This window comes from Mustelus asterias, chromosome 2 (genome assembly GCF_964213995.1).
Source record: "Mustelus asterias chromosome 2, sMusAst1.hap1.1, whole genome shotgun sequence".
Lineage (NCBI taxonomy): Eukaryota > Metazoa > Chordata > Chondrichthyes > Carcharhiniformes > Triakidae > Mustelus > Mustelus asterias.
The window spans coordinates 79,969,462-79,983,071 of NC_135802.1; the positions used below are offsets into that span (position 1 = coordinate 79,969,462).

The 13,610-nt window shown below is 45.4% G+C and overlaps 1 protein-coding gene across 2 annotated transcripts in view; it reads right to left on the reverse strand.

Annotated features, from left to right (window-relative positions):
* Positions 1-13,610, reverse strand: part of LOC144509278 (serum paraoxonase/arylesterase 2-like) — a 57,868-nt gene that overhangs the window by 27,540 nt on the left and 16,718 nt on the right. For both annotated transcript variants that reach the window (XM_078237902.1, XM_078237908.1), the window contains exons 3-5: positions 2,900-2,955; positions 1,405-1,570; positions 722-848 (exon numbers count right to left, since the gene is read on the reverse strand). In XM_078237902.1, the coding sequence (XP_078094028.1) occupies positions 722-848; positions 1,405-1,570; positions 2,900-2,955 (349 nt within the window). The remainder of the gene's footprint in view (positions 1-721; positions 849-1,404; positions 1,571-2,899; positions 2,956-13,610) is intronic.

The following is a 13,610-nucleotide window of genomic DNA, read 5'->3' on the forward strand; positions in this document are numbered from 1 at the left end:
ATTCATGTAAATTGAGTCTGTGTCTTTATATGCCCTGTTTGTGAACAGAATTCCCACTCACCTGAAGAAGGGGCTTGGAGCTCCGAAAGCTTGTGTGGCTTTTGCTACCAAATAAACCTGTTGGACTTTAACCTGGTGTTGTTAAACTTCTTACTGTGTTTACCCCAGTCCAATGCCGGCATCTCCACATTGTGGGAAGGGGACAGTTTACCTGCACTACCAAAAGGCTCTCGATAATCTTACAACTGGCTAATCATTAAACTCAAAGCTTGGGCTATTCAGGATAAACCCCCGAAAATTGATAATTTAATATGCAAACACTCATTAGGTGCCATGTCAGTGTGAGGAGCAACTATGGAGTGGGGCATTACGATTTCTGCTTTAAATAAAATAACCTGGATTCAGAATTTAATGCAGAGTGGTCAAATTTGTAGATAACATGAAACTAGATAGAGCAGTGGAACAGGAGGCAGCTTGAACAACAGAACGAGTTGGGCAGATATTCATGTGGCCAGAACGATGTACCGACTACCTTCAAATTTAAAAAATCTGCATCTACCTCAAAACACTGATGATATATGCTGCATTTCTGTCACTATTGGATGTGGTCAGGTCTTTCTGTGGAAGCTATTTTTTTGATTCAACCATCTTTTTAAAATTTCTCTTCACATCAAATTGCCTGTCGATCAGCAGCAGGCATCTGCAGTTCCTCATGCTGTACCTGTGTAAAAGTTCATGTTTGATGGTTTTTAAATGATTTAGACTATTTTGGTCCTCTTCAAACTTAAAAACCTCCACAGTGGTGATTTTCCGCGGATGATTCACAACAAAAACATACACAGCACCATCTGGAAACAAATAAAGAGTGTTAGTGAACCCGTGTTAAGCTAAGAACACTGTTGTATGATCCTATAGACATTAAATATATTGACAGAATTTGAATGTTTACAAGAATTAAAATATTTATAATTTGTAGTTATCATCGAATCATAGAATCCTACAGTGCAGAAGGAGGCCATTTGGCCATCAAGTCTGCACCGACCACAATCCCACCAAGGCCCCATCCCCATAACCCCATTCATTTACCCTAGTTAGTCCACTCGACACTAAGGGGCAATTTAGCACGGCCAATCCACCTAACCTTTGGACTGTGGGAAGAAACCGGAGCATCCAGAGTAAATCCACGCAGACAAGCTCCACACAGACAGTGACCCAAGCCGGGAATCGAACCCAGGTCCCTGGCGCTGTGAGGCAGCAGTGCTGACCACTGTGCTGCCCATGTTCCTATTGCCAATCAACAGGAAAATTTCAACATGAATCGGATGTTAATTAGCAAACTATCAAAGGTAGTACTTCTCTGATCCAAAGTTCTCCCAAGTAAATAGTTACTTTCTTGACACTTACCTTCATCTATAAATGTACTCAGCCCATGTGGATTAAAGGATTCCATGTCAAACCCACGACTGATTCTCAGTTCAACAGCTGACAGGACTGGTTTATTGAGATCCACAAGGACAATCTGCCCTGGACGATCACTGTCAGAGTTAGGCAGTGATCCAAACTTCAGCCCCTTAAACGCAAAGATACAAACAAGAAATAGGGAACAGACAAGAGAGATTTTATCTTGTAGTAATAGAAATAATTGATTTGATTTATTATTGTCACACGTGTTGGGATACAGTATTGCTTCTTGCACGCTATACAGACAAAACCTACTGTTGATGGAGCATGTTCAATGGAACTTAAACATCTCGGTATATAATGATCTTTACTTTTCAGAATTTTAAATTATAATTATTCTTCACAGTTATTCCTGCAAATTTGTTTTTTCATTTTGCACAAACACAGATACCAATAACTTGGCGCTGAAACAGTATAATGGAAATGCTGACCAACCAATGGAAGCTAAAGTCAAAGTTTTGTTAAAACATAATATGGTGATCAATGCACCCTCTTTTTTTTTTGGCATGCACAGGCATTTAAACGAGATGCTCTTTTAAATCTGGCTGGTCACACGTGCAGTAACTTTAAAAGGGACAGCCCTGTGCACTGACATCAGGTTAAAGCATGGCTGCAGCTCAGAGGGAACACGAATGGTGGTATACAGATTCTAACTATGCTACCAGTTGATCCATGTAACATTTCCAATTGAATTCCAAAATTTAACTTAAAACTCACTGCAAACCCAAGAAATTTTAAACTTAGCTGAAAAAGTTTGCCAAACTTTTAAATGAGAAAATTAAGTACTGGTTACTATATGTTAAGAGAGAGAAATCCTGCCCCAGGTTAAGAGGCTGAGGTATATACATGTTCAAAATAAGGCATTTTGATAAAGCAGGCTGGGGGTAACTATTCCCATTTGTCAGAATCGATAGGCTAAGGGCATACATTCAAGACTTTAATCAAAATCATAAACAGAGTAGTTCAGGAACATTTTTTATTTACTAGCATTGGAAGCAGAAGTCCCGCAATTGGCTTTTCAAAGGGAGGATTTAAGGTATAAGAAAATGCTTGCCTGGGGCTAAAATTACCACCTTCTGCGTGGATAATTCTTAACTCTCTCACACAAATGTCAAATTACAATTCTAATTAGCTTTTTAAATTAGAAATTTATTTTAAAACAATACTATTTCTGGGTGTTGAAGAGTAAAATGGTATCACTTTAGAGATTTAAATACATCATTTTTATCAAGTAAATGGATAGCATTGTCTGGTCATTCAAAATAAAATCCATATTATATTACAGGGCATTTGCACAATTATTGCTCGTTTCCCTGACAAAACCTAGGAAAGGTAAACGTGCTACCATTAAACAGACCCTCCTGTTTAGCTTAAAATATTTGTTTCCTTCTGCCTTTAGAAAACAAAATCACAATTTATTAAATTAATACAGACTTACAGAACTGATAAGGGCCAATCCTCCAGGGAGAATGTTAATGTCTTCAGACCCATACTCTGGAATAGGGAAATATTTGTTTTAAATCGGTCAATGAGATGACACATCATAAGTTCAGAAGTTTTACGTACCCGCTATAATCATAAAAGGACAATTAACAAAAGAAGAAAGAAAAGTACAGCACAGGAACAGGCCCTTCGGCCCTTCAAGCCTGTGCCGATCATGATGCCCTAACTAAAAAAAACACCTTCTGCCCTCACTCAGTCCGTATCCCTCCATTTCCTCCCTATTCAAGTCTCCATCCACATGCCTCTTAAATGTTGCTAATGTGCCTGCTTCCACCATATCCTCTGGTAGCACGTTCCAGGTACCCACCACTCTGCGTGAAAAACCATCCCCTTAAACTCTAACCTTGAACCTGTACCCCTTTGTAATTGACACTTCCACCCTGGAAAAATGCCTCTGACTCTCCACCCTGTCGATGCCTCTCATAATTTTGTAGACCTCTATCAAATCTCCCCTCAGCCTCCGTCTTTCCAGTGAAAACAATCCTAGTTTATTAGTTCATTCAACCTCTCCTCATAGTCAACACCCTCAAGACCAGGCAACATTCTTTGTACTCTCTCCAAAGCTTCCACGTCCTTCTGATAATGCGGTGACCAAAATTTACAATTTACATAGAACCAAGCTGCAAGACCAATTGAAGCAGAATATTATCTTAGAAATCTTAGAAACCCTACAGCACAGAAAGAGGCCATTCGGCCCATCAAGTCTGCACCGACCACAATCCCACCCAGGCCCTATCCCCATATCCCTACATATTTACCCACTAATCACTCTAACCTACGCATCCCAGGACACTAATGGCAATTTTAGCATAGCCAATCAACCTAACCCACACATCTTTGGACTGTGGGAGGAAACCGGAGCACCCGGAGGAAACCCACGCAGACACGGGGAGAATGTGCAAACTCCACACAGACAGTGACTCAAGCCGGGAATCGAACCCAGGTCCCTGGAGCTGTGAAGCAGCAGTGCTAACTACTGTGCTACCGTGCCACCCCTAAGAGACATCTGGCAGAGGTGTTGTTTTCAGAAAATGTCCAACAGCCAATACTGATTGATACAGAACCGGCAATATAGTAAATAGGGAAGAACATTGGAACAGACTTCATGTGGATACAGACAGACTGCTGAAATGAGGAGGCATCAAGCAGATTCAATCTAATGGGGATAATATGAAGTGAAAAAGAGGAAAAACATGGAGAGGCCATTTAAATAATACGACTTTGAGGATTCAAGAGCAGATGGAGCAAGGAATACAAATTCATAAATCTTTATAAGGTGAGAAGGCAAGTTGATAGACAGTTTAAGTGTTTGGAATGCTTTATGTTTATGCTTGGCTGTGATTGTTCTCCTCAGAAAAAGTTTAAATGGAGGCCAAATAAAATCATTCAAAATTGAGGGTTATGATTGAGGCAGTAGGAAGAGCCAGTTTTCTTCCCCCTTAACTGTCCCTAATTCAAAGTCAATAACTCCAATTCCTCTAGTTTCTGCACATAACTGAAGTCACTTATCCCTGGGATCATTGTAAAAATCTATTCTGCACCCTGCGTAAGGTCTACATATTCTTCCTATAGTATAGCACCCAGAATTGGGCACAATCTTCCACCTTAGCCAGTAGTTTATAAAGGCTCAGCACAATGTCCTTGCTTCCCGCCCGCACCAAGCCTTTATTGATAAAGCCTAGGATCCAACCTTCTCAATTTCAATCTCTCAACCTTATGCAATGGGCGAGATTTTACAGCCTCGCTCGTCCCAAAATCATAAAATGCTGCCCAAGGTCATTGGGCCTTCCCATGCTCCATCCCTCACCCATTCCGATTCCCATGGCGGGCGGGTCGGTAAAATTCCAGCCTGCATGTTTATGTGCAATTCAGGTCTTTGATTTAAATTTCTTCTCTTCATTCTTCCTTCCAAAATGAAATACTTCATACTTCCATTCATTAAAATTACATCTGCCTTGTGTCTGCCCATTTCATCATTCTGAAGACTGTTACAATCCTCCTCATGGTCAAAACATTGTCATTGGGTAACTTTGAAACAATGCCCTAAATATCCCAATCCAGGTTGGAAAGGAAGTACTGCTAATACTGGTCCATTGTATTCTGCACTCCATTCCAAAGCAAAACATTCACGATTACTCTGTTTTCTGTCTCATAGCCAGTTTCACATCCCTGTTGTCAGATATCCTTGAATCTCGTGGGTTTCAATTTTGCTAACAAGTCTATTGTTATGTGGTGCTTAATCAAATGTCATTTCAAAGACCATATGTGTGGTGAACCATAGATGGTTACCACTATGGGTACTGAACCATAGATGGTTAGCACTATGGGTATTTGTACATATGTTACTGTTGGGGTTAGGGTTGGGGTGTTCTACCTGTTGGTATTGTTCTGTGGTACACTCCGGTTGGCTCCGCCTACCTGTAGGAGTATAAAGGTCACTGCACTGCCTGGTGACCCTTTAGTCTGGGATTGTATCGTTATGCAGTATGCTCCATTCTTGTTACTAATAAAAGCCTTTATTTCCCGGGTACGATCCAGCCTCCCGAGTGATTTAATCGCGCATCAATTTTATTAGTAACAATTTTTGATTGAAAAGAAAAAAAAACCATGGAGCAAATGTTAAAACCCGATCGGCTTACCTTAGATCCGCGTGCAGCTGGAGCGTCGAACACTTTCGACCATTGGTTGAAGTGTTTCCAAGACTATATCGACGCCTCAACAGCCATTCAAAGCGACGCCGATAGATTGCAGGTCCTCCACGCAAGGGTAAGCGACACTGTATATTCAACAATCCGCGATGCCCAAGACTACAAAGGGGCCTTCGAACTACTTAAGAAACTGTACAACAAACCGCCAAACGAGATTCATGCTCGACACCTACTAGCCATTCGACGGCGGCAGCCCGGCGAAACGACGGGACTGTACCTGCGCGAACTTCAGCAGCTCGCCAGAGCCTGCAATTGCAAGCCAGTGTCGGCGACCCAGTATACCAATGATTTGATCCGAGATGCGTTCGTGGCGGATATCGGCTCATCCTATATTCGCCTGCGGCTGCTAGAGCAAGGTAACTTAGACCTAGCTAAGACGGTGGAATTGGCTGATGCGATGGAAACGGCCTCCAGAAGTCTTGAAACTTGCCCCACCAACCATGTGGGAACATCGTGGCAAGTACAGCCACCGACTCAACTCTACCCAGCGGCTCTGAGGAACTGCGCGATCGTGCTTTCAACCTCGGACCTGACGGCGGCGGCGGCTCCGGGAGGCCCACGGTGCTATTTCTGTGGATTGGCAAAGCACCCTCGTAAGCGATGTCCGGCCAGAACGGTATTTTGCTCCGCGTGTGGGAAGAAAGGGCACTATGCTAAAGTGTGCAGAGCTAATCCACCCTCGAAGCCAAGCAGTGCGGCGTGTGATTCTCCAGAATCTGTCTCCTTGTCTCTGGCTTCGTCGAGGTCTTCCGCCACGTGCGATTCACGAGCGCCGCCATTCCTGAGGACGACGACGCAAGACACGTGCGACCTGCGAGTGCCACCACTTTCAACGCCATCGACCATGTGCGATCCATGGGCGCAGCCATTTTGGTCGGCACCGACCGCAGACAACCAGCAGGGGTCATCATCATCAACCATCTCAGCTGCCTGCAGTTGCACTCAAGACTCAACGGTGGCGTCAATCATCCTGGACCAGGCCAAGCCTCACAGACTCGACAAGTCCATGATGGGCATAGAGGTAAACGGACGCCTAATACATTGTCTGTTTGACAGCGGGAGCACGGAGAGTTTCATTCATCCTGACACCGTGAAACGGTGCGGTCTCCGAGTACAGACTGTCAGACAGACAATTTCTATGGCGTTGAGGTCCCGATCTGTTACCGTTCTTGGGAGCTGCGTGGTAAACCTAACGGTGCGGGGCACAGTTTATGAGAACTTCAGGCTCCTCGTGTTACCGCACCTTTGCGTTCTGATACTCCTGGGACTAGACTTTATGGTCCACCTGAGGAGTGTGACCCTGCAGTACGATGGGCCACTCCCTCCACTTTCAGTGGGAGAACAGCAGCCTCCAAATTGCCCAGCGCGCTCCACGTGCAGTCTCTCGACACTCAGAATCACCCCGCCATCTTTATTTGAGAATCTCGTGCCAGGCTGCAAGCCCATCGCAACTAAGAGCAGGCGTTACAGCGCTGAGGATCGGATCTTTATTCGATCTGAGGTTCAGCGGCTCCTCAGGGAAGGGATCATTCAACCTAGCACTAGCCCATGGAGAGCACAAGTCATGGTGGTTAAAACTAGAGACAAGCCCCAGATGGTCATAGACTATAGTCAGACCATTAATAGATACACGCAGCTGGACGCGTACACTCTCCCGCGCATATCTGACATGGTCAACCAGATTGCGCAGTACCGGGTGTTCTCCACCATCGACTTGAAGTCAGCTTATCACCAGCTCCCCATTCGCACAGAGTGCCGAAAATATATGGCCTTTGAGGCGGATGGTCGTCTCTACCACTTCTTAAGGGTCCCCTTTGGCGTCACGAATGGGGTCTCGGTCTTCCAGCATGCAATGGACCGAATGGTGGACCAAAAAGGGCTACGGGCCACCTTCCCGTACCTGGACAACGTCACTATCTGCAGCCATGACCAGCAGGACCACGATGCCAATCTCCTGAAGTTTTTACGCACTGCGTCTCGCCTGAATCTGACCTACAATAGGGAGAAGTGTGTATTCAGCAAGCGCCGCCTAGCAATTCTCGGATACGTGGTGGAAAACGGGGTCCTCGGCCCTGATCCAGACCATATGCGTCCCCTCCTTGAACTTCCCCTACCCACTAGCATCAAAGCACTGAGAAGATGCTTAGGCTTCTTTTCGTATTACGCACAGTGGGGTCCCAATTATGCGGACAAAGCCCGTCCGCTCATAAAGTCTACCTCTTTTCCCCTGGCAGCAGAGGCTCGCTTAGCCTTTGAAGGGATAAAAGCTGACATTGCGAAAGCCATGATGCACGCTGTCGATGAGTCCATCCCCTTCCAGGTGGAGAGTGATGCATCTGATTTCGCCCTGGCCGCCACACTTAACCAGGCGGGCAGGCCCGTCGCCTTTTTCTCTCGCACCCTCCAAGGCCCTGAAATTCGGCACTCCGCTGTGGAAAAAGAGGCTTAGGCCATTGTGGAGGCCGTCCGGCATTGGCGCCATTACTTGGCTGGAAATCTATTCACCCTGATCACGGACCAGCGGTCCGTGGCGTTCATGTTCAACAACATGTTAAGGGGTAAGATCAAAAATGATAAAATCTTGAGGTGGAGAATCAAACTCTCCACCTACAACTATGATATCATGTACCGTCCGGGGAAGCTCAATGAACCCTCAGATGCCCTGTCACGTGGAACATGTGCAAGTGTGCAGGAGGACCGGCTACAGGCCCTCCACAATGATCTCTGCCATCCGGGGATCACTCGGCTCTTCCATTTTGTAAACGCCCGGAATCTACCCTACTCAGTAGAGGATGTCAGGTCGATAACTCGAAGCTGCCAGGTATGTGCTGAATGCAAGCCGCACTTCTACCGACCTGACAGGGCACACCTCATTAAAGCCTCTCGCCCTTTTGAAAGACTGAGTGTTGATTTCAAGGGCCCCCTTCCTTCGACAGATCGGAATGTGTACTTCCTCAACGTGGTTGACGAGTACTCCCGATTCCCTTTTGCCATTCCCTGTTCAGACATGACCGCTGCCACGGTTATCAAAGCATTGTGGGATCTTTTCACCCTGTTTGGTTACCCCAGTTATATCACAGTGATAGGGGTTCGTCGTTTATGAGTGACGACTTGAGGCAATACCTGCTCTCAAAAGGGATTGCCTCAAGTAGGACTACGAGTTACAACCCCAGGGGTAACGGGCAGGTCGAAAGAGAAAACGCTACAGTCTGGAAGGCTGTCTTACTGGCGTTGAGGTCTAAGGGTCTCCCATTCTCCAGTTGGCAAGAGGTACTTTCTGATGCGCTCCATTCAATCCGGTCCCTCCTGTGTACGGCAACCAACGCTACCCCACATGAGCGGATGTTTACCTTCCCTAGGAAGTCTTCCTCTGGGACCTCACTGCCGTCTTGGTTGACGTACTCAGGACCTGTCCTCCTGCAGCGGCATGTTAGGACCCGCAAGTCTGACCCTTTGGTTGAACAGGTCCATCTCCTCCACGCCAACCCTCAATATGCCTATGTAGCATATCCTGACGGGCGAGAGGACACGGTCTCTATTCGAGATCTGGCGCCTGCAGGGGACCTGGAAACCCCCGTTGCTCCCGCACCCCTGGTTAGGGACCCCTTGCCTTTTATCTCCCCTCCTGACACGGCGCGGGCAGTATCGGGACCACCACTTAATCCTCTTACTCCCGTGTGCAGCTTGCCTGAGTCCAGGAGATTGTCGACACCTCGGGGCGTTCCTGAGTCCAGGAGATTGTCGCCACCTCGTGGTCCACCCGTCCATGAGGAACTGGAGGAGTCACTGGACACCGCCTTGGAGAGAGGGTCATCACGGTCACCAGAACCGGCGCTACCGCCAGTGTTGAGGAGGTCGTAGAGATGGTGCGGCCCTCCGATACGACTGAACTTGTGAATATATGGACAGTTCGTACTGTTTTTTTGCCCCACCGGCCTTTGTTTTAAAGGAGGGGTGAATGTGGTGAACCATAGATGGTTACCACTATGGGTACTGAACCATAGATGGTTAGCACTATGGGTACTTGTACATATGTTACTGTTGTCACTGTTGGGGTTAGGGTTGGGGTGTTCTACCTGTTGGTATTGTTCTGTGGTACACTCCGGTTGGCTCCGCCTACCTGTAGGAGTATAAAGGTCACTGCACTGCCTGGTGACCCTTTAGTCTGGGATTGTATCGTTATGCAGTATGCTCCATTCTTGTTACTAATAAAAGCCTTTATTTCCCGGGTACGATCCAGCCTCCCGAGTGATTTAATCGCGCATCAATATGCACACCAATCTCATTACTTTTACGCACACTCTAACCTCAAACAAAAAACCTCAGGATAGTCGAACACAATTTAACGTTAATAAACCCATTTTAAAAAAAATATATTTTTTAGTCACGAGTAGGCTTACATTAGCACTACAATGAAGTTACTGTGAGAATCCCCTCGTCGCCACATTCCGGCACCTGTTCAGGTACATTGAGGGAGAATTTAGCGTGGCTAATGCACCCTTTCAAAAAACCTCAGCATAGTCCAACACAATTTAACTTTAATAAACCCATGTTGACAATCATTTAATAGCCTACATTTTTCTAAGTGACAGTTTATTGTCTAAACTTCTGTTCATCACTGACGACAGGCTGATTGGCTTTTTGCCTTTTTTTAAGAAACAGGTTGTCTTTTTGTTAAACAGGTTTTTCCCTCTAGTATCAGTCCCATGTCCAAGGACGATTAAAAGATTGTGGGCAGATACTATCTCTACCTTTGCTTCCCTCAGCAATCTAGGATGTATCTTATCTGGATCAAGTGGATTTTCTACTTTGGACAGTACTAACTTTAATTAACTCCTGAATCTAGTCCAATTTCTCTAGTATTTCCTTCCTTTACGGAAACAGTGACACCATTCACTACTCAAGACAAGTGCCCTGTCTCCACAAGACCTCCTTCATTTGCTCCCTAATCAGCCCCACCCACCTTTATTATGTTGTCTGCTAACTTATTCCCGTACACGCTCTTTGCCCCTTTATTTTCTACTGTGTACTACTATCTGACAGATGCTGCTCAGGAACAGTCTTTTCAAAACAGTTATTGCCAACTGCTACTACATTTGCATATATATATATATATATATATGAGGCCCATGAAGCCAAATCTTGGCATAATCCATGTTTGATATTTTATAAGAACATAGAACAGTACAGCACAGTACAGGCTCTTCAGCCCACGATGTTGTGCCGAACCTTTTCCGAAACCAAGATCAAGCTATCCCACTCCCTATCATTCTGGTGTGCTCCATGTGCCTATCCAATAACCACTTGAAAGTTCCTAAAGTGTCCGACTCCACTATCACAGCAGGCAGTCCATTCCACACCCCAACCACTCTCTGAGTAAAGAACCTACCTCGTTGTAAGGGGAAAATGTAAGGAAAGCACACTTTAAAATGGCTGCCTGGCACATCAAGAGTTAACTGGGAAAGGAGCCATAAAGCAGACACCGGCTTCCACTGATACAAAGATCACTTTAAATCAAACCTAACAGACAAGCCATTTCTAAATCACAGACAGTGACTTAAAGTAAACAAACACCTCAGGAAGCCAAGCCAAGGGTCGAGACATTTTTTAGATAAGGAAAACCCGAGACAAAGGGAATAGATTAGCCATAGGAAGAGCGGGAAAATATGAATGCGGGGAAACCAATTAACACCTGAATGAGCCGAAACCAACCATTGATAGGAAATGTACCCATTCATAAGAACAATACTATGTTAAATGTCTGTATCAGTTTGTATCTGCCTAAAACGATGTGATAATGTTCAAATCACCGGTCCATCTATTGTGTAAAGAGTATAAAGATGGACCGCTCCTGATATTTTACTGAGAGAAGGTCTACTACTGACATGTGCCTTGTCTCCTGGAGCTCCGTTGAATAAATTGTGTTTTCTGAATCTCGAGGTCTGACTACTTGTGGATTTTTCCCACAACAAATTGGTGTAGTCGGCAGGATCCTATTACTGGTGAGATAGATTGGCCACGATCGCAACCGGGGTAGAGATCGCAGAATCTGTGAGAGTCAGACTGGATCAAAAAATACAGTTTACAAGGGGGAAACCAAAAGGGTATTTGTACTGTGTATTTGTTATAGTGATAAGTACTAACTGCTGATAGTAATAAGTAACTGTGATTTGTGCTGATCGACAAAAGGACAAGGTAGTGCCTGTCTCAAAATCTCTGCCTTAGACTGGCTATTAAGAGCAGAAATCTGCCACGTGAAGGTCAGGAATTGAAGTGAGTGAGAGACACCAAGGGCACTAAGGATTGTGAAGCACAAGGGGCAGAAGTCGGTTTAACATCAAACTCTGTCATGGCGAACAGACACAGAGTTGCCATCTGATTGCATGAAAGTATTGAAAAGTTGGGAACTGTACTGTCAATGTTGTGAAAAGCGGGGCGGAACAGGAGTTTGATCAACTCTGACCTAAACCGGACTCCGGTGGAGAAGCACGTTGCCGAAGTGGTAATCGTGGAAGCCGTGAGTATAACTTGAAACCCTGTAACGGCAGTGAAACACGGTGTGAAAATAGCAATAGTGGCCGGGGGTAGTGAAGTCCCTACGGTAGAGAGCACACTTTGCTAAAGAATAATCATGGCCGGGGTTAGGGAAATCTGCGAAATGGCAGATAGTGAAGTTAAAAGGGGATCTGCAGGTTCCCTGATTGAAATGTACATGACAGACAGGAAGGAGTTAATAAAGAGAATGCAAAAAGATGGCTGGGATACTTCTCAAACCTTGCAGCAGCAGAGAGAGTGGATAGATAAAGAAAAAAGAAACAAAACAAAGAAAATAGGAGTAATGTTAACACATCAGTTAGCAGGTCTAATTGAGCAAGTAGTTGCCTCTACTAAGAAGTGGAGTGAAGATAAAGAAAGGATTAGAGAATTAGAATCCCGAGTGAGGGAACTGGAAAAGCAAAATCAGGTTTTAGAAAGGCAGTGGGGAGGGGAAACTGATCCTCTACCTTCTTATGAGTCTACCCAGCAAGGACCAACCGCCCCTCAGAGGAATGGGAAGCGCTAGAACACAACTTAGCACCAATAACCCAAGGGGGAACAGCAGCGCAACCAAAGGCAAATTATAAACCCTTTACCCCAGGTGAGAGACAGTAGATAATGGCTTCCCTGGGCAAATTACAACCTAGAAGCGCGAACACTACATTCTGGGAAGAATTAGACATGATCTGGGTAGGACACCAATTACACCTAAGAGACGTACACCAGCTGGTCAGGGCAGCCTGTCCAGCGGATAAATGGAGGCAGGTAGTAGGTGGACCCGCTGCCCCTATAGCACAGGATTATAATGGGGGACGGTGGACACATGTAATTCCCCTAACAGCAGAGTTAGATGCCCAACAGGCACCCTTCTTACAGTTTAAAGAAGAAATTCAGAGGGTCTTAGGGAATGCTCCCACTAACTGGAGCAGGATTACCACCACAAAGCAGCTAAAAGGAGAAGGAGCTTCTGAGTACGGGGAACGACTGTTCCGGGTATACCAAGAGTGCTGAGGACAAGGGAATCCACGTCGAGGGGATCGAGCGTTCCATCCAGGCTTTTAAGGATGGACTCTCTAGTGCTCACCAGCTCATTCTAAGAATGGGAATTATTATGTCCCAAGATTACGATGAATTGGTAGAATGGGCTAGTGGCATACCTGGAGGTGGACAGGAGAGATCTTAGTTTTTGTAATTCAGTGTGTTTGTGAGATCTGGTAGCTTGTCGAATGTAGGTGGTTGTTGTTGTATTAGATTGAGAGCAGGGAGCTGGAGAAGCCTGTTTGTTCCTGTGGAATGTTTGTTGCAGGCAGTGGGTGCAGTGCATTGCACCTTGGTTTAGCCTCAGTGGGGCTGGGGGAGTGTTAAAACTGTTAAAGATTAAAGTGATAAGATTTCAATTTA